General features: G+C 40.6%; 3 protein-coding genes across 6 annotated transcripts in view; 1 reads left to right on the top strand and 2 right to left on the bottom strand.

Annotated features, from left to right (window-relative positions):
* ARL14EPL (ADP ribosylation factor like GTPase 14 effector protein like) overlaps window positions 1–20,850 on the bottom strand; it is a 216,578-nt gene that overhangs the window by 195,468 nt on the left and 260 nt on the right. The gene's annotated exons all lie outside the window — the stretch shown is intronic.
* Window positions 1,922–13,656, top strand: GTF2H2 (general transcription factor IIH subunit 2). Of its 2 annotated transcripts, XM_061468720.1 has the most exons (15): window positions 1,922–2,065; window positions 2,155–2,232; window positions 3,544–3,580; window positions 3,876–3,962; window positions 4,762–4,812; window positions 5,274–5,328; window positions 6,143–6,248; window positions 7,232–7,322; window positions 7,490–7,577; window positions 8,165–8,272; window positions 9,453–9,516; window positions 10,386–10,489; window positions 12,379–12,481; window positions 12,777–12,816; window positions 13,230–13,656. In XM_061468720.1, exons 1-15 carry the CDS (start codon window positions 2,010–2,012, stop codon window positions 13,347–13,349), a joined length of 1,188 nt encoding a protein of 395 aa, XP_061324704.1. In that variant the 5' UTR covers window positions 1,922–2,009; the 3' UTR covers window positions 13,350–13,656. The 2 variants fall into 2 exon arrangements, with proteins under 2 accessions (XP_061324704.1, XP_061324706.1); XM_061468722.1 differs by lacking the exon at window positions 4,762–4,812.
* On the bottom strand, window positions 15,920–20,501 carry SMN1 (survival of motor neuron 1, telomeric). Of its 2 annotated transcripts, XM_061468718.1 has the most exons (8): window positions 20,417–20,501; window positions 20,262–20,333; window positions 20,060–20,182; window positions 19,614–19,787; window positions 19,052–19,192; window positions 18,048–18,119; window positions 17,658–17,765; window positions 15,920–16,785 (listed from the first exon to the last, which is right to left on the bottom strand). In XM_061468718.1, the coding sequence occupies exons 1-8, from the start codon at window positions 20,453–20,455 to the stop codon at window positions 16,729–16,731; spliced, it is 786 nt and encodes a 261-aa protein (XP_061324702.1). In that variant the 5' UTR covers window positions 20,456–20,501; the 3' UTR covers window positions 15,920–16,728. The 2 variants fall into 2 exon arrangements, with proteins under 2 accessions (XP_061324702.1, XP_061324703.1); XM_061468719.1 differs by lacking the exon at window positions 18,048–18,119.

Here is a 20,850-nt window from a genome sequence, read left to right on the forward strand (position 1 = left end):
AAGGCCAATCCATCCTGTGGCAACTTTTGATCACCATGTTGTCCTTGAAGTACTCTGACATTAATCCATTCAGCTGAAATGGCTTTTTTATTTGTATTTAAACAAATCATCCTCTTGGTTTCAAAAGGTGAACTAGTTGCTGTTGTAAACTCCCAGATGTAGGGACCATGTCGTACTCCATTTGGCAACAACTGGTATGGTATTGCAGAATTGTTCAGCCTGGAGAAGAGAAGGCTGCGTGGAGACCTTGTAGCAGCCTTCCAGTATCTGTAGGAGGCCTACAAGAATGCTGGGGAGGGACTCTTTGTTAGGGACTGTAGTGATAGGACAAGGGGTAATGGATTCAAACTTAAACAGGAGAAGTTTAGGTTGGGTATAAGGAAGAAGTTCTTCACTGTAAGGGTGGTGAGGCACTGGAATGGGCTGTCCAGGGAAGTTGTGAATGTTCCATCCCTGGCAGTGCTCCAGGCCAGGTTGGACAGAGCCTTGGGTGACATGGTGTAGTGTGAGATGTTCCTGCCCATGCAGGGTGGTTGGAACTAGGTGATCTAAATGTCCTTTCCAACCCTAACTATTCTATGATTCTAATTTCTGGGCATAGCAAAGTAAGGGTGATAGAAGAAAGTTACATAGTTAAATATAGTTTTATAATCTTTATCACAGCTAATCACAGCAGCTGGGAAAGGTGATTAGTCAGCAACTATAAATACAACAGCCCATTTTCAGTGAGAAGTACAATCCATTTTCTGCCTGCACATGGAGATAATCACTATTCCAAGCACTTCAGGTATCTGGAGGTAACAATAAATGCAGCAATGAATGTATTCCAAGTTCTGTGCTTTAGAACAAAGAGGTGCTTTTGCTAACAGGGTAACAGGCAGTTATTTTCATGAAGTAAGCTATGAGCATTAGAATTCAGTGGTACAGTTAGACATTCAAGGCCAAGCTGGACATGTTTCTGGGCAACCTTATCTACTGAAGGTGTTCCCGTCCATGACAGCGGGTTGGACTAGATGACCTTTGGAGATCCCTTCTAACTCAAACTATTCTATGATTCTGTAATTCTAGCGCAAGTAACTAATGGCCTTTTCCCAGGCTCTGGCATTCTTCTATTAATTACTGAAATTATTTGTTAGTTACAGAAATACCATGTAAAACCCTGACAGTGCCTTAATTGTTACCTGGCCTCTGAGCGAGGGCCTGACTGACCTGACAAACCTACCGCAGGCTCCCCTACTGCTGTACCTCAGGACGTGTTGTAGCATTAATGACTTCACCGGAGTGTTCCGATGCTGTTGTAACAAACACCCTGTACTTCACTGCCACGGCAGCCACAGCCGCCGTCGAGGCAGGGCAGACGCCCTCCCGCCGAGGGCCCGCTTCCCGCCCGGGGTGAGGCTAGGTGTGAAGCTCGGGGCCAGTCACACCCGATATGACCGGCAACAGCCACCAGGCCGACCTTCGCCCTCTGCTGCAAGGCCTCGCCCTCTGCTGCAAGGCCTCGCCCTCTGCTGCAAGGCCTCGCCCTCTGCTGCAAGGCCTCGCCCTCTGCTGCAAGGCCTCGCCCTCTGCTGCAAGGCCTCGCCCTCTGCTGCAAGGCCTCGCCCTCTGCTGCAAGGCCTCGCCCTCTGCTGCAAGGCCTCGCCCTCTGCTGCAAGGCCTCGCCCTCTGCTGCAAGGCCTCGCCGTGCTTGAGCCGCCGCCGCTCCTGCCCGGAACGATAGTCCGGCGGCGCGGGCGGCAGCCGGAGGTCTGGCGGCGCACACAAACGGCAGGAGGCGTGCTGCGGCACTTCCGGGTCCGGGTAGGGGGAGGGGGAGGCGGCGCGGCGGCTGGGACTGGCTGCTGAGGTGGCTGACCGTGCGTCCGGTGCTTCTCGGCCCTCCCGGCTCCCCTCGGGCTGGGGCTGGTTCTTCCAGCGCGTTCACCCGCTCTGTGGCACTGTAACCGGGCTTCCCCTCAGGCGGTGCAGGCTGCGGTGCCTTCGCGGCGGAGAGCGGAGCCGCAGAGATGGAAGAGGAACCCGAACGGACAAAGCGCTGGGAAGGAGGCTACGAGAGAACATGGTAAGCTTCTCTTTTCCCTCTTCACCTTCTTACCGAGGTAGAAAACGAGGATATCTCCCTTCTGCTCACTCACGGTCTGTTTTGCCTAGGGAAATTCTTAAAGAAGATGAATCTGGCTCGCTGAGACCGACCATCGAGAGCATCCTCTTCAAGGCAAAGAGGAAAAGGTATGATGATCTAGGGATGTTGGTCAACAGACAGATGAACATGAGCCAGCTTGTTCCCAGAAGAAAGACCAAGAAGGCTAATGGCATCCTGGCCTGTATCAGCAATAGCGTGGCCAGCAGGGAGAGGACAGTGATCGTCCCTCTGCACTCGGCACCGGTGAGGCTGCACCTCGAATCCTGTGTTCAGTTCTGGGCCCCTCACTACAAGAGAGACGTTGAGGTGCTGGAGCGGGTCTAGACAATGGTAACAAAGCTGGTGAACGGTCTGGAGCACGAGTGTGATGAGGAACGGCTGAGGGAACTGGGGGTGTTTAGTCTGCAGAAGAGAAGGGTCAAAGGAAGATGGAGGGAGATGGGGATCAGTGGCTTATCACAAGTAACAAGTGATAGAACAAGAGGTAACGGCCTCAAGCTGCACCAGGGCAGGTTTAGATTGGATATTAGGAAGAATTTCTTCACAGGGTGATCAGGCATTGGAACAGTGGTGGAGTCACCAGCCTGGAAGTGTTCACAACCCACATAGATGAGGCATGGTATGTGGTTTAGTGGTGAACTTGGCAGTCCTAGGATAACAGTTGGACTTGATCTTGAAGGTCTTTTCCAACTTAGTTGATTCTGTGATTCTGTGTGTTGCCATGAGCCTGCCAATGTTCCTGGTTTGGTCAGTTATAAGGGCTTAATTCTCATGTTGGCTCCTCTTAAGTTCAGTGAGCCTGTTGGCACCCCTGCTGTGCATTTTTGTGTCCTTACCCCTTCAGAGCTCCAGATGTGTGCTGCTTGCCAGCTACTTATTAGTTGTGCCTGAAAAGACAGTAAAATTTATTTTTGCCTATAACGTTAAGAATGAATGTACACAGGCTGGATAGCCTAGATGTATGCTAGCTCATGAGGTGAGGTCTTGATCTAGTGAAACATGGTGCAAAGCACTGCCACTCCAATTTACACTGCCTAGAGAAAATCCTGAAACATTTTTTTAACATTCAGATCATGCTTTGAGCTGGGTTTTGGTATCACAGCACCAGATTCGTGTTTCAAATTGCCAGAAAAATTGCTACATAAAATCTAGTTTTGTTTTATTTCTGATTATGTTAAAGTATTCAAATGTGGATGAAATTTTAAATGTAAGAAATAGTTTTTGTTTGTTTTCAGAGAGGCATGAAATCTGTTTGTAATTAAGTTGTCCTTTTTTTGGTGTAAATAAGTATCTGTGTTTGTAATTGCTTCGTGTTTGTATTGGATTTCTTCCAGACTTTTGGTTTAGGAACCATTCAATTGTTTGCATCTTACTTAAATTATTTTTTGTTTTATTAGACTCTATGAACACCATGGACAAGTTCGACTTGGAATGGTATGTAAATGTCTTAACCCTTGTGTGTCCTCAGTCCAAAACTGATTAGAGGTGGTATGTCTAATCTGAAATACACTTATGCTGACTAAATGTGCTTGAGACCAAAGCTTGTGTTTTCCACAAGCCTTTATTTTTTTTTAATTCTTTGCTCATTGGCAGTGTTGATTGCATAGCTCAGTATATTGAATTTCCCCTGTTTAAGGGAGGAAGTAGTTGATTTTTTAAGTAAAGGTAATACTGAACAGTTCGTTTAAATATGCTGTGTGAGTGACTATCACTTACTGTGCAAATGCAGATGCGTCACCTTTACGTGGTTATTGATGGATCAAGAGCTATGGAAGACCAAGATTTAAAACCGAACAGGCTTACTTGCACTTTGAAGGTATTTCTGTATGCAAAATTTGTTTTCTCTTACTAATGCATTGCTTCTTTGTAAATCAGTTCCATTTTGCATTTACATGAATTAAAGTCTTCTGTGACATGCATATCATACATGCATAGGCTCATCTTTCTTGTTCCTACTTTTTTGTGTCTTATTTCTGTTATTGGTCTGTAACTTGACTGTTTTTTGAATAGTAAAATCTGTATAACATCAGTTTGATTAGTTTGCCTTCGACAAGCACTTTGGTACCGTAAAAACACTTTGTAGAGACATATTATGGTAAAACACATTATGAAAAGTGTGGAAATTAAGCTGAAGTGTTGCATGCGATAAGGGATGAAAAGAACAAATGTGCTTTCATTATACATCTAGGTAACATTTTTCCCCTTACAGTTGTGTTTTGATGAATTCTGGTTTGAATGGATGCTAGACAGGAGTTCAACTGGATTGCTCCTTCAGACTGTGGAGGACTTAAACTGTGCATTTTGTACTATGGGGTCTTCTCTTAACCACACTACACATTGAAATCCTGGGTTTTGATGATTTTTGTAGAGATTAGTGCTTTTTGGTGGATAGTGAACATCCATTTGAACCAACAGTAATCTAGAGCTTTTAACATACAAAGTGAATAAAATAAGAGAAAAATGGAAGGGAGGGCCCATTCCTCTCTCCTCCGTTTTTTTCCGATTTTTTTTTTTTTTTTTTTTTTTTTTAAATAGCAATTGCAAGTGCCTTGTCACTTAAAGCATGTGGAATAAAACTGTATGTAGTTTTAAATTGTCTTACCTTTTCTTTATAGTTATTGGAGTATTTTGTTGAAGAGTACTTTGACCAAAATCCTATTAGTCAGGTACGTACAACCTGCAAGAAACAAATAACTGAAAACTACTTTAAAAGTTGGGTCTAGTTTTAACACTATCTAGGAAACTGTTTTCAATTGATGTGTTCCTTACCATCCCTTCATCATCAGTCTGGTGAAATGCTGCCTGAACTAATGAAAGTAAGAACCCATCTGGCTCCTTTTTCTTAAAAATAAGTTCTAATACAGAAGATCTGATAAGATTTTTTTCAGGTATTCAGAATTTTAGATTTCTTTTTGTAGCTTGTGGCAAAAGAACTGGAAATACAGAAATATATGTTAACTGATGTATAGTGTTGTGCTGCTGTTGTTACACTTACAAGAAAATTCATACAGTTAAGTAATTTTGATCCATAAAGAAATATTAGGAAAAATATACCAGAAATGTAAATAAACTTATTTTTAAACTTATTAAGAAAAGTTTTGTCTCTTTTTTTTTTTCCCTTCTCCAGCTTGGCTTAATTGTAACCAAGAGTAAAAGAGCTGAAAAAATGACAGAGCTTTCAGGTAGGGGAGGTAGTATATTTTCTTTTTAAATTGGAGATATTTTCATTAGTTGCACTGATACTCTAAGTTCTACCTGGCTGACACTGCTGAAGGTGAAGTAGTGTTTACATAACATTTTTAATTTAAAAAAAGTTATTTATCTGACACCAGAGTCCTTATTTTAATCTGTTTTGATCTAGAATTGTTATCATATGCGTGTTCATGATCAAGCCCTGCACAGATTGCAACTAAAATACATTTTGTTTCTCCTATAGTTGATTTGGTTATATGTTGATTTTGTGTCTTGTGACATCTGTGTGTTCTGTGAAATCAGATTAGATGGTAATAAGCACGGTTTCTTGGTTCCTGCCTTCTGCCACTAGCAATCCCTGTGGCTTCAGAGATGAAGCGTTATTTTTATACTCTTTATTCACTTGCAAAACTGGAGCAACCTTTTTGAGGAATTTGAGGATCCATCAATCTTTGAACAATGCTTTGAAGATAACAGAGGAAACTAAACTCTCTTTTTGCTGAGACGCTTTGTGAGACTCTTCACACTCAAGCGTTCAGTGATACGCAACAAGGATTTTACTCTTTCTGACTTCTTAAAAGTTCTAATAATAGAGTGCTTGCAGAGTAGTTGTAACTACTTCCTGTTAGTATGTTGGTTTACCATTTTCTACATTCTGACCAAGAGGTTAATTTCTAAGCGAAGCAGTTACAAGTCTCAGTTTGAAAAATATTATTGTACAAGTACACTTCATTAAATAAATAGTTTAAATATTTCAGTTATTTTAACTTGTTATTTCAGGTGCATTGTTCTTTTCACTTACAGGTAACACAAAAAAGCACTTAACTACTCTGAAGAAAGCAGTGGATATGAACTGCAGTGGAGAGCCATCTCTGTATAATGCCCTAAATTTGGCTATGCAGACTTTAAAGTTAGTATATACATGCAGAGGATTTTTGTTTTCTTTGTTTTCCATAATCAGTATAATGCTGATTGTGAATTTTTGGAGGGGCAGAGACTGTATTTTTTACAAGTAGCATTGTGCATTGTGCTGACCTGAGTCTCTGAAAGGCAGCTTTATGACTTCTTAAAATACAAGCTTTTGAGGAGTTAAATATGCTAGTTTTGCAGAAGTTAATTTTCTAACAGAAGATGCTTCTATTTAGAGGTGTTTTGCTTACAGAAAGCAACAATATTTTAAAACTAAGTAGGTGGTTTTATATTGTGTATGAATATGCTGATGGAAGACCCTGCAGTTGTTTTTTACAAGAGGGCTAAGGTATGAGAGGGAGTGGAGTTAGAGTTAATGATGAAGGGAGAGAAGCAGCACTGAATCACAATAATCTGGTGGGAGTTTTGGCATACTTTAGAAAGGTAAAAAAGTTTTGCTATGTGTGGTATGGAGTTGGGGAAAAACATGCAGGAGACTTTTAACAAGTAATAACAGCTAGAAACATTGGCAGAATAAAGCTAGTAGTAAATGACATAAAAATTATTTGAATAACTAGTTGGAAGAGAGTTCCAGTAAGAACTAAAAAACTAGTTTAAAGTAATGGATTTACACCTATAAACTGATATTTTTATTTTAAGAAGTCAGGAAGACTTACTGCATTGTTGCTAGTTTGAAGGTGAGTTTTACCTCTGAGAGTACAGATAAGGTACTGCAGTAGCTTAAGCATTAGAGCAAACAGGTATCAACTACACAGTCAAATACTGTGTTTTAGATACTGGAAAGGTTTGGCTTTTGGAAGGTGAAATTCTGGTGCTCAGAGAAGGATCTTACCACAGTCTTATAATTTGAAGGGGACTTCATATCATGTCACCTTCTCACTTAAGTATCTTAGAAGTCCCTGGAAACTTTAACATACAAGTAGATTACTGTTTATAAGTAAATTAACCATATACTTTCTTCAGGCACATGCCAGCACATACAAGCAGAGAGGTTTTGGTAGTCTTCAGCAGCTTGACGACATGTGATCCGGCCAACATCTATGATCTGATTAAGGTACAGAAGTGAAGTTTGACTACTACATTGAACATCCAGTTTGACTACTACATTAGACTAAGACAGTTGCAGAGTTGTTGTGATAAATTTTAATTTAAAACTTTGAACCTTTTACTGTTTTCTGTTCTGCACATAAATTTGAGTATTCCTTCTTTTTCCATTTGAAGTGTTTAAAAGCAGTTAAGATCAGAGTGTCTGTCATCGGCCTAAGTGCTGAGGTTCGAGTTTGTACAGTACTTGCCCGAGAAACTGGTGGTATGTATCTGAAGCTCGGTAGTTATACTACTAATACAAGTTCTAAATAAAAAAATAGGTAACTAATTTGTCATATATTCCTTAAGGCATTTTGATATTTAAGGATGAATATTCTGTTGTGCTGGCAGAAAATTTAAGGTTTTCTCAAATGTACAAAACACACAATAGTCAGTGAAATTATCAGTTGGTACCTGCATCTCTAGAGAGAAGAAATATATTTTAAAACCTAGTGTTGCTCATATAAAGCTCTGTCATGTGGAACTGTTGATACTGTTAATATCGATACTAAATTGATATTGTTAATATCAATTACTACAGTGGTAACTCTTACAATAACATTACTAACAGTGAAATGTTGGAGAAAAAGCTATGGGCTTTCCTATCTAATTAAACATCCTTGTTAATCTGAACATTCTTATTAATCTAAAAATTTGTTGTTTTCAGTATCGTTAACAGGACTAGTTTTTAAGAACAGGGTTAGCTAAATTATCTTTTTTTACTTAAGTTATTTTCTGTCATCTGGAGAGTATGTTTGTATTCTTACCTGCTGGTAATCTGAGAGTAAGGCATTTCTTTCTTTGTGACAGGAACATACCACGTTATTTTAGATGAAAGTCATTATAAGGAGTTGCTGATGCATCATGTTCGTCCTCTACCTACCAGTTCAAGTTCTGAGTGCTCTCTTATTCGAATGGGTAGGATATGGTTTTGTTAAAATCCTAGCACAAATTTGCAAGTCTTGTCCTTTTCTTTCTTTGTGTCATCTGTGTCAAAGCCATAAAAACAGTTGGAAGTATAATAGACATTGAAAATTGGTGAGGTTTTTTTTTTTATTTTGACATTTATTTTGCTGAATAAACATAAGTTTTCTTAACGTTGTTCCTGCAAAGTAGTCAGCTTTTAAGTAAAGTTAAGAACTAAGTAAGGCAGATTATTTGATTTCAGTTTGAAAAAATGAAGTACAGTTATATTGCTTTTTCAGTAATTGGTGTAACTGTAATACTTAGAAGTTAAGGATGAAAAATTATTTTGTTTCTCTCTCTGGGTTTCTTTTTCCCTGTAGGAGGCAACTATTGTAAGCTTTATTGACTCTAAGAGACACCTATTTGGCCACGTAATACATGTTTGTTAGGAGTGCTTTTGTGGTGTTCTTTCAGCAAATGGATTAGGTGTCATTTCTTTTGATGTATTTCTCAATAAATGTAAGCTTGGAGTTAGAATAGGAACTCTCATGCCACAAAATCGAGCACTGATTTCTCACTTTCATCCACACATTTTCACAGATACGAATATATGTATTCTCATGTGTAGATTTAAATACTGAAAATATTTGTTTTAGGTAAAGCCTGAGCAGCAGTTGGAAACTGCTGACTGCCCACTTGACACGAGCTGTAAAAAAATAAGTGGTGGAAAGAATGGTATCTTTTACACCCATAAGGTGCTATAGTCTCATCTGTCGTAAACTGCGCTTGGAAAGTGAATATGCGCTTGGTGCCTGCACATAAAAAGATTTTGGCCCCAAATAGAAACTATTGTTCAAGTAAACATTCATGCAGTACTCTTTCTGCTTTCCTACCATTGCACATAATTTGCTTTTTAGCTGTTCATAAGAAATGGGTTCCAATAAGTTTCAATTAATATGAAGTCTATGAAAATGTTTTTTTCAGTTGGAGGGAATACAGTGAGGAATTTGTTGGTGTATGCAGGTAAAGAATTTGATACCTAGTAAAGAGTGTATTCCTTCTGTAATAATAAACAAACAAAAGAGGTAGACCTTAATGTTTAGAATAGTCGTTGAACTTCTCCATTGAAGTAAGAAACAGAAGGATTAGTTTCATGTTTATAATTGGTAATATGGGATGTTTTTCTCTTCAGGTTTTCCTCAGCATTATATTGCTTCTCTATCCGATCAAGATGCAAAGCCATCCTTTAGCATGGTGTAAGTGGAATTAGAATTCACTTAGCTGACTACAATTCAATAATAATCACTCATACTTAGAAAATCTGCTTGTCAGTGAAAATAGTGCAAAATAACATGAAAAAAATAGTAATGTCCTGTGACTTCTCAGTAGAAAATTTAGTTCCATTTGTACATCCAGTATGTACCTATGGTTACATCTATTAAATACACTTTTTAAAATTCACTGTTTCTTTTTTTTTTTTTTTTTTAAAGTTAATAAATGGCTTTTAATAGTGGTGTGCGGTGATTAGAACACAAGGGTGCTACAAGGTATCAAGTGATTACTGCCAATTTTTACTTGCGTTTCTTGATTCAAGTGTTTTTCTCACTGTAAAGATAATGAGGATGAAGGGAATTCTCTGTAATAAAGTATTTGTTATCTATTTTCTAATGTGACTTTAGAGGAAAGTTTAAAATAGAGGCTTCAGATGATTCGTGTACTGGGACTCTTCTCAGTGAATGGAATCATAGTTTTCAGGGATGATAGGAAAGTGTGAATTTTCAGAAGGAAAGTGTCAGCTGTTTGTAAGATTATGTACCAACATCCATCTTAAAAGTCAATACAGAATATTTGCATGTGTAAGGAAAAATGCTAATGCTTCCATCTTTCATAAGTTTATTTTATAAAGGTGCATTATCTCCCTCATGTGGGAAAATCTGTTCTTTTTCTGTGGGAATATGTGGTTACTGATACCTTACTGTTACTAGTTGCTTTCTGAAACTTCCACACACATGGAACTGTTGCATGGAAGCTACTGAAACTTTTCAAAGTACTTATTGTGAGAACTGTGTAGTATTTGTGCTGTGGTGTTACCTCTTGGATATTAAATTGTCTCTCTCTGCTCTAGGCAACTGGAAAACAACAGTGAGCCAGGTCTTTCACTGGGTGGATATTTTTGTCCCCAGTGCAGAGCCAAATACTGTGAACTTCCTGTGGAGTGCAAAATCTGTGGTGAGTAGCAGGAAGAGGTGAGCAGATGAATTAGGAGTTAATGTTGAAAAAATTAAGGGTTAGAAAAATTCAACTACACTTAGGAATTAAAAGCCAGCTATGCTTCAAGAAGCCTGCATTCCTGCGTCAGCATCGTACAAGGGACTTTCAGGACTATACCTGTGACAGAAGAGCTGTATCATATTCCCTTGTATGTTGTGAACTAAAAACCCTAAAGCAAAGGGAGGAAGAAGAGTGATTCATATATGAATGGTAATAATTTCCTGAAGAATCCTGATTTAACAGACACACCAATATTTCAGACTCCTCAATGCCAGGCCATGAAGATAGACTTTGAAGGACCCCTCTGGGGGTATGTGGGTGAGAGGTTTCAAAATTGAACTCAAGGTCAGGCTGCACAGTGACACATGAAAAGCTATAGGGTTGTAAATGGAAGCCCTTTGGTGTTCCAAAAGTTAATGCAACCAGTGGTGCCCCTGCCCTGCTTTAATGAGGGTAGGAGGGAGGATCAGCATTTTTTAGAGTATTAATGCAGTGTGAGCGACAGCTGTCCTCATGTTAGCTTCTACAGGCATATGACTAAATTATAGGTGTTTTCAAGATGTGTGTATTTGGCAAGAAAATGAAATAACTTTAGCTTGGGTCACCTTGTCCTAGTTTTATGTGAAGGTTTTCATATCAGCATGAGTTGCATTTCAGCAAATTAGTAGGGTAACTGGAGAAATCCTATGTATCAACAACAGATTCCCCACAGCTATAGCTGTCAGTAGAACAAGAGCTCAGAAGTTTACACTGCATACGAGTGATGAAGAAGTTTGTGCCAGCCCATACCCCAGCTAACCTGTTGTCGTGGTTTAACCCCAGCTGACAACTAACCCCCACACAGCCACTCACGCACTGCTAGTGGGATTGGGCAGAGAATCAGAAGAGTAAAAGTGAAAAAACTAGTGGGCTGAGGTAAAGACAACTTAATAGGTAGAGCCAAAAACATGTGCACAAGCTAAGCAAAGTAAGGAATTAATTACTGCTTCCCATCAGCAGCCATCTCCAGGAAAGCAGGTCTCTGTCGCGTCTGACAGTTACTTGGGAAGACAGATGCCATAACTCCAAGTGTCCTCCCACTTCCTTCCTCTTCCCCAGTTTTCTATGCTGAGCATGACACCATATGGTGTGGGATATCCCTGTGATCAGTTGGGGTGAGCTGTCCCACCTATGTCCCCTCCCAGCTCTTTGTGCACCTGCTCAATGGTGGGGTGGGGTGAGGAGCTGAAAAAGCCTTGACTGTTTGTAAGCACTGCTCAGCAGTAATTAAAACATTCCTGAATTATTAACACTGGTTCCAGCACAGATCCAAAACAGAGCCTAGACCCACTATGGAGAAAATTAACTCTACCCCAGCCAAAACAAGTAGACCTGTGTTAGCTGAAACAGAGCTGCGGCATGTTAGAAGTAGAGCTTTGTAGTTAGACATCATTTTAACTGGTGACATGAAACAGCAGAACTATTGTTTCCAAACAGGACTTTGGAACCGGAGTGCATTTAGATTTAAACAGATGGCTTCTCTATGGTTGCATTTTGCTCATGGCATGAGGATGAAAAACTTCCTAACTTTACAACTGTGCATTGTAAATGTACTTCTAAATATTGAGCTAAACCTTTTCATTAGAAAATTTGGGCTTCTTCGTATTTGGGTTTAACTCTGGAAATTATTACAGGTTTGGATTATGCAAACTAAGAAACAATTTTATGGTTTTTAATTCTTAAATGTTCTGAACCACTGAGTAATTGAAAAATATCTCCTCTCCCCCTCCCCCCCCCCCCACTTTGTTTAATACAGGAAAGCTTTTCAGCAAGTCCTTTCTTGTACCAATTTTGATGTCTATTTGCAGGTCTCACATTAGTCTCTGCACCTCATCTGGCTCGGTCATACCATCACTTGTTTCCTTTGGATGCCTTTCAGGAAGTTCCTCTGACAGAGTATCAGGGGGAACGGTATGCAAATCATATTTGTGATAATGAGTGTACTTGCGGACCCTGTAATTTTGATCACTTAAGTAAGCATAGCTGGCAGTACCTTCTTTGGTGTGGAAACAGTATTGAATGTTTGGGTGATTTGGGGCACCTACAATAAGAAATATTTGTCGTTCCTGTAAATGGTTATCCTGTGTGTTTGGTTGAATAGATGAAATAGTTGCCATAAGTTGTTACTATGTATGAGATGTTTCTTAAACACTTTCATGCAATCATGACCTTTTTTTTCAGTTAAAATACACAATTTTGCTTTTAGGTGTTGTCAAGGCTGCCAGGGAGAAATGAAAGATCAAAATGTAAGTATGTTGAACTGCAATGGAATTCTCATTGAGGAGTGTCAGAAGCAGAGATGATCCTTTAGTATAGTCTTCTGAAGATGAGAAAAATATGTGTGGAAGTTTATTTCATGGTTAACTTCTCTGTTATAGAGTCATGCCTTTTAGACTGCAAAGACTATAAAGGTGTGGAAAGTGATTTCCTTGACAGTTGCATAAATAAGCTTCCACTCACCCGTTTGGAGGCATCTACAGTGGTTCAGGCTCAGCCCTTTGGACATACCTGCTGTTAGAAACTTTAATTAACTGGGTTTCTGTGATGTTAGGAGTACAGTCTGTTTACAGTGTCTTGATGACACAGCTGTTGACCTACTGCAGGACTATTTTTTTTTCTTCTTTAATCTAAATTTGACTTTTGTATCTTTTCCACATAGGTTTACATATGTAAAGTGTGTCAGAATGTATTTTGCGTGGATTGTGATCTATTTATTCATGATTGTCTGCACTGCTGTCCTGGGTGTGTTCATGGGAACTCTGCTGCCACGTCTGCATGATGTCGTATCAGTGTAATTCCTGCATAAATCTGGTTTGCATATTCAGCCATGGCTTTCAGTGAGACACTTCAAAGCAACAAGGACATAGATGATTACAGAAGGATGAACACTGGCTTGGGAGCAAACTTTTTTACTAATGTATTAATGATTTTGCTACTTCTAATATATTCTTGAATTATATGTATCCATTTTCTTTGTTCTTGTCCAAAAGCTCTGGTTTTCTGAATGTTACTCTGAGTAACATGTATATTTATAAATGTGAAAGTGACAAAACTGGTTTTATGATAATATGGCAATTCACCTTTCATTGTATGTTCAGAAGTCCTGAAAATATGTTTTATATATCCATAAGCTCCAAGTTTTAGTGGATGATACAGTTTTGTAGATCAAAATTATTATTTTTAAGTAATTAATAAAAATGTTTTTGAGCAATTAATTGGGAGACCTTTCAGATAATAATGTCAAATAGCATGGCTATTCACCTTGGCCTTCAGTAGGGCAATTCAAATACAGCTGTTACAAATGTGCTGAAAACACATTTTGGGTTTTAATGGTATGACTCAAAGCCAGCTGAATTCTGTGACTGCTGTGTCTGTTGTTGAGTGGTGTAGGTCTCACTTTCTTGTGGGAGTGTAAGGTTCTGAAAGGCAATGAATTTGCAAAGGTCTAAGACTTGAGATTTTACAATTCATTGTTTGATGGTCACAATATTGATGACAGTGATGTTATTTTGATTCTGACGCCAGAATGAATTGCCACGACAGCAGTAACTTACAGCGTTATTACTTCTCCAAGATAAACACAGCCCTTTGGAGGTGGGGGAGTGGAATTTGACTCTATGGAGCTGAACTGTAGCCATCTGCTGCATTCTGAACCATGACACAGTAAAGTATTTTCTGTGGTTGCCGTATCACAGTGCTAGCAGCACTGTGTTACTACTTCTCCAAGATAAGCTGTATTTGAGAAGGCTAGTGTCAGTAAACCCACTTTACTGTCAGTAAACCCAGAGAAGTACTGACAGTATTTGAGTTAATAAAAATTACATTCCCTTTCATTAAGGACCATGCAATTCCTGCTTGTCACTACTTATGTTTGAAACAGTTGACTTTTTAAAGTTTTTTGACTGCAGTTAAAACAACTGCTTGCTTAGTTGCTGCAGCTCCCTTCTGCAGCAGAAGGTAAAGGTGTTTCTGAGCCCTGTGGCTCACATACCTGCAGTGCTCAATCATCTGCTCCCAAGCAGTGGCTGCCTGCCTGCAGGTGTTGACCCCAGCTGTGGAGAAAGCATCTCTGCAGGGCAGCTACTGGCAATCAGCTTTGCAGTGATGAACAGCAATCATCCTTTGCTGGCGAATGGCAGTGTGTTGTTCTGTTGGCAGCAAACTACCCCAACCCAGCATGCAGAGCATGGCCACAGAACTGCTGCAGAGGAGCTGGTGGGAGGGGAAAAAGCCAAGTCCAAGTCTGTGGGACTGTGGGAAGCTAGTGGATAGGTTTTGTGCAGGACATATACCTGTGGGCGATGTTCACAGCTCCTCTTGGGTTGGGTTGTCCAGACACCTTGAGCATACACACTAAGAAGGACAAAGCAGTTATTTGCTAACTCATGCAAAAGGATGTTAGGAGAACTGACGCTGAGCATTAGCATGCCTAACACCCCACTCAAGCAAAGAAAAGGTGTCTGCTATGGCCACCCTGCTTGCTCTGCCTGCATCTTCCTCATCTCTGCAGTGGTGTGTGCCAAGGTAATGCATCAGTGTCTTACCAGAGCTGGGCGTTGGATCTTTTACAGGCACACAGCAAAACTGGGGGATAGACTGTTAGAGGGAGGAGGGGGAGAGATAGAGGAGCATTATGGCATGAACTAAATTACTGTCCAGAGTTTTGGCTGCAGCCTCCGTTCTATGAGAGTTAAGATTTTAAGGGCTGAAACCTGTTTGGTCCACACTTACCTTCCCCCAGTCTGCTTTCTCCAACTTGCTTTTAGTTACGGTACTTGGGAAAAGGCCACACAGCAAAATCTTCTGTTGTATTTCTGCTGTTCATTTGACAGACATCTGTCTACAGAAGCTAAAAATAAAAACCACTCCAAAACAAAACAAATCCCTAAATTCAAAGTTTGAAAAGTAAAACTATTCACAAGCATTTGAAACAAAAAAATATATAATGAGCCTTTATGAATCCAGCTGTCATATGTCACATTCAGGATTCAGAACAGAGCTATAAGATATCTCTTTCAACATCATGGTATACTGTTTTCCAGGCCACTGCTACCAGTGACTACTGTAACATATACTGCTGCTACAGCTGTCTCCTAAAACAGTATACTGTAATCACTAGGTTCTGGTGTTGTCATTCACATAAAAAGTCCAGGGAATACAAGAGCTGATAAAATAACAGATACACGAAATCATATGGGGTTAAAAGATGTAAAATCTATTATGGTAAAAAGACAGAAAATTGTTTCAGGAAAGTAAAAAATAGTTTATTGCTACAGTGCTCTCCAAATACATTTGACTAGAGGTCTTTAAGAAATAGGTAATTTCAGTCTACACAATTATGAGTCTCGAGTTCACTTGTTATCAGATACAGATCAGTGTTAACAAAATGTTAAGATTAATTTCTTAAAAAAATTCTGATCTTCACCATTAACTAGCTGTGAATATGCAAGATACACCTCTCAGCAGAAAAGATTTGTACCTGGCTGAATGAATTACTCAACAGCAAACCAGATATTGCTTTGGAAAAGAGAAATCCCCAAGACAATACAATTTTGTTCTATAAGGAACTGAACAATATACTGTAGAATTCTAAACACAGGATTTCAAATAAAAGCTCAAGCACTGAAGTAGTGAGAACAGAATCACTCCACAATATCAAACTGAAATGTTGATCTTGACCTGAAAAGAAGTTCAGCTACACATCCTGCAATCCCACTGTTTGAGGAAGGAGTTGCTTCTGAACATGTGCACATAGATGAGAAGACTGCATGTCACATAACCTTTTATTTTCAAAGTAGCCCATAAACAAATAAGGTTAACTCTTGGTAACTGGAGTAAGCCGTGCTGTTAATCCTGATGTAAAGGCATGCTGTAGTTAAAACTCTCATTACAGAAATAAAATACTTGCCTCTGTTCTAGCCAAGACGGCTGCTATTCCACAGCTGATAAGCAAAGAAGGGATTAATACTGGATGAAGTGGTCTTCGAAGAGATGTAAAAGTGGGTGGAAGTCCCAAGGCTCCCAGTTTTTTCACAGAATTCAGAACTTCTTGAGAGCTTGCAAAATGAACTGTAGTTTCAGACTGGTCAAGCCACACTGTATCTTCATTTAGCCCAAAAGGATGATACAACTCTTTCAAAACAATCATGGATATTCAGTTATTTTGCATGTGTTTGTCGCTCCAGTGCTGCTGCCATTCGACTTTGTTTTAAACCCTACAGGGTACAATTTAGCAAAATAATCTTGGTTTTACTAACGTAGAAATAAAAGCTTTAGCCACAGGACAACACCTCTTTTTACAATATTCTTTTAGCCCTTTACAAATCAATAATAGTTTTGTACTCTTTGGAGAAATCAGAATGGGTGGTTTTAAAAGGACAAAAGCCAAACTACGTGTCTTCTTTGTAATTAGTGGTTCTGCAGTGTAATTTCAATCCACAACTACATGTGATCTGAAAAAACAAATTCCAAACCTAGTCCTTTGAAGATAACCTACAGCACCCAATCTCCCCTTTCCAACTTCCCCAATGCAAAGAGTTTTAATTCCTTTGGTAATTTCTTCTTAAGTGTACAAAGGAAATAGAAATCAATACTCCATGCCACAGATTTTTCACAACTACACTCACAGCTCCTGCTGCACCTTCACAGTCACCTGAAACAATTACTGATGAATACTCCACAAAATTCATAGAATAGAATCACAGAATAGTTTGGGTTGGATGCCAAATCTGATCAAAAATGTGGTATTACTACTGACAAATACATAGAAGACCACTGATTAATAAACATATTCAGACTTTCTCCACCTGTCTGCAAAGACAAAACTGGTTGTTTCAGAATAGCTATAAAAGTACCTAATGGGACCACTCCAGTGAATCAAAGAACTAAACCGTCACCTATGCATATATGCTGGCTCATGCGACTCATACTCAAGCACAAGAACACTTATACAATATAGAATACCCTTAAATACAGCTATCATAAGTTAGAATAAGAGATCTAAAAAGCAGTCTAACTTATTGCTGAAAACAGCAGCAGCAACACAAAAGCAAAATTAGAGACACTCCAAGACAAAACTGGCACATACCAGGTAATACCCAGTGTGATAACCACTCATATACCAGGCTATCAGCATGCTCCCCAGTGCTTCATCATCCTCAGAATCCAGCCTCATAGGTGGTGGAGGAGGAATCAACTAAGAAATGAAAAAAGGAAATGTCTTTGTTTCAGTAGGGCATATCCCAGATTAAACACCAACCAGTTCTAGATCAAAGATCAAAATATAAAACTGAAAAACATGAGTATATACTCAATGCATGTGCTGAAAAGGAGTTAAATAAGATCATCTTTTCTCAAGGAAACAAGCAAGCAAAAAAGAGTAAGTTCAAAGCATGGGAGAAACAGGATTCCTGTAGGATGACTGCACACAATCATTTTTATTCTCTGGCACTTTCTTCCTCATTCTCCTGTGACTTACCAGTGGTCCTGCTGGGAAGGGTGTGGGCCAGCAAGACAAAAACGATGGAGGTGCCCTGAATTTTGATCCAGACTACAGTGAAAGAATTAAATATTGCAGATTGAAAAGAGATTTCAGGCATTACGATTTTATAAGAGAATTATTTGAAGCAATTAACATACCTTGAACTAAAGACACATCCAACCCCATCCCAGCAATTTAATGAAACTAGTGACTACACAAACTAGCTGCTTCTGTGAAGCACTCCATGACTGGAAAAGTAAAACTGAACATTACACATGTTACTGCAGTAAACACTGCTGAAACACGATCCTGGTCAATACAAGCATTTAAGAAAGTTTTCTAAACAGAAGTCAGTGACTGCACTGGCAAATGTAAAAGATGTTTGCCCACAGGCAAACAGTCAATTTCTGTGCTCTTGTGTGGCTGGGGACATATGCTGACTGAATTCCAGTATGCTTGTGAATATCTTTAAAATGAGCTTAGTTACAAATCTATTGATGTGAAAGAAAAAAAAAAGATTTTGCACAAACAGTGACATTTAGAAGATATAATGCTGTGTTCAAGTGCACTATCATTTAGGCTCCTACACAACAGGAAAACTGAAGAGTGTATTAATACCACAGTCCTCATAATTCACTAGATAAGCTGCAGCTGAGAGCTCCTATGACACCTGGACACCACTTTTGCTGCCTTCAATGCCAATGCAATCTTAACAGCACTATCACAGGCAAGGAAACAACATCCCTCCTTAAGGTTACAAGGCACTCATAAAGCAGATGTTAGCCAAGGAGAAGACTTCTCACTAGACAGTAGCACTGCAAAAGTAGGTAGATTATTGCAAAGTGACATACCAACAGCACCACATGCATATCTGTATATACATTCTCAAAATGCTGTTATTTGGTTTCTAGACAATAATGAATCTCATCCTGTTGTCTCAGAATTTATAGTAATAATACTGGGCTTAACAGTGGTATACGAATTATTAAGGCTGAGGTTACCCTTCCCAGGCCTGGAACTCCTGGTGGTACAGGAAAACGCAGGTTTTCAGGGAAGAATCTTCCTTTCATGAAGCTGTTTTTGTTTCCAGGTGACTGAGATCCTTCACTTCCATCTGTTGAACACGGAGTCTCACTCTCATTCTAGAAGACAAAGACATTCTTATGAGATGCACTAAAGAGGATTGCTGGCACTACTGCAAGCAATTTTAGCGCAAAAAAGCTTGGGAAGCCCCATTTCACCCCCCTCTCTCTATAGCCCTCCCAGTCCTACCCAGGAAAGATCTTACTACCTCAGAATCTTATCTGCTCACCACTTTATCTTTCACTCATGAATTTCTTCTTGTCCCCTCCCTTTCTTCCATTCTGAGTTCAAGAAGTAAGGGGTTGTTTTCATTCCCTTTATCAGCTTGTGTCCCTTCACAAAGGAATCGGGTATCGATTCTCACTCCGAACACCACAGTGGTACCAGAAATACTTAGAAAGTTGTTTCTCCCACTTTCTCTTCTCTTTTTAGAAGAACTAAAGTGTCCCTCACCACCCCAGAACTCCCCATCCCATTTACTATTTCATCGATGGCTGCAGGGAGTAGATCAGTCAGGCTCTTCTCCTCCTGGTTTCCATATCCCGTGTAAGTAACAACACATGTGCCTCTTTTGTGATTGATGGAGGCAATAGTTGCTAAGTACACATTACCATCCTCAGACCAAACAGCATTACAGCTGTCACCAACTTTCCACTGCAACAGAAGAGAGGCGAGTAAATACCTACACCAATGACCAGAGAGAAAGATTCCTTTTCCTATAGTGCTTTTAGCCCCACCCACCAGGAGGATGACTCCCACCCAGTTTTTTTTTTCCTCTGTATTAGCGAAATTGCTCAGTGTAACCTGTAAGTTTCAAATGCTGTCAACCCTACCACGGATCATTACTCTCAAGATTACACAGAAGCTACTAATGAGCATCACAGAAAAGCACAATAGCAGAAGCACCGCCAGCGTTCGCAGATGACCTGTTTCGAAGGCAGGTTGGTCCTCCTTTTGTTTTTGTTCTTTTTATTGTTTTTTCTCTTCATCCCCTGGCGGTGCTCCTGTTTGCCCGAAAGCTCCGAACACTCCCCGTTCTTTAAGGCGTTCTTCGGGAACATAAAGGAGGAACACGATAAGCGAGCACCCACCAGCCTGGGCCCGCAGCGCTCTGGCCGCCTCCCTTACCTTGAAAGAGACCACAGCTTTATCATACGCCTTGATGAGAGCCGCATCATCCCATACATCCGAATCGTCGCTCTGCAGAGGCCACAGACCCGCTTTAACGCGCTCCGAGTCCCGCTCCCCCCGTCCGGACCAGCCCCCGCCCGCGCGACGCCCACCTGCCCGGTGCCGCGCTTGAACAGCACCTGCTCCGCCATGGCCGGGCCCTAACCACGCTCACACTCGTCACTTCCGGCGCGCAGCCAACCTGCCACGCTGCAGGCAGCGCCGGCCGTCAGCTGTGCGCGCCCCGGTGGCGGGCGGGGCCCTCAGCGGCCCAGCGCACGGCGCTCCGGCGCCGCCTCAGCACTACTGCGTCCCGCGGCGCTGGACGGGGCCGTGCGCTTGGCCCGCGCAGCCGAGGGCGGGAGCGGCGCGGCGGCAGCTCCCCCTAGCTGCCAGACCAGGCCCCCTTGTCCTGGTTTAAACCCAGCCAGTAAGTCAGCACCGCTCAGCCGCTTGCTCTCCTCCCTCTTAGTTTCCTCTCGGTGGGATGGGAAGGGGAACTGGAAGAATGTAACTCCCACGGGTTGAGATAAGAACGGTCCAGTAG

This window comes from Pezoporus flaviventris, unplaced genomic scaffold (assembly GCF_033815535.1).
Source record: "Pezoporus flaviventris isolate CSIRO_AGI_PZ_B2104156 unplaced genomic scaffold, CSIRO_AGI_Pfla_v1 ptg000050l, whole genome shotgun sequence".
Classification (NCBI taxonomy): domain Eukaryota; kingdom Metazoa; phylum Chordata; class Aves; order Psittaciformes; family Psittacidae; genus Pezoporus; species Pezoporus flaviventris.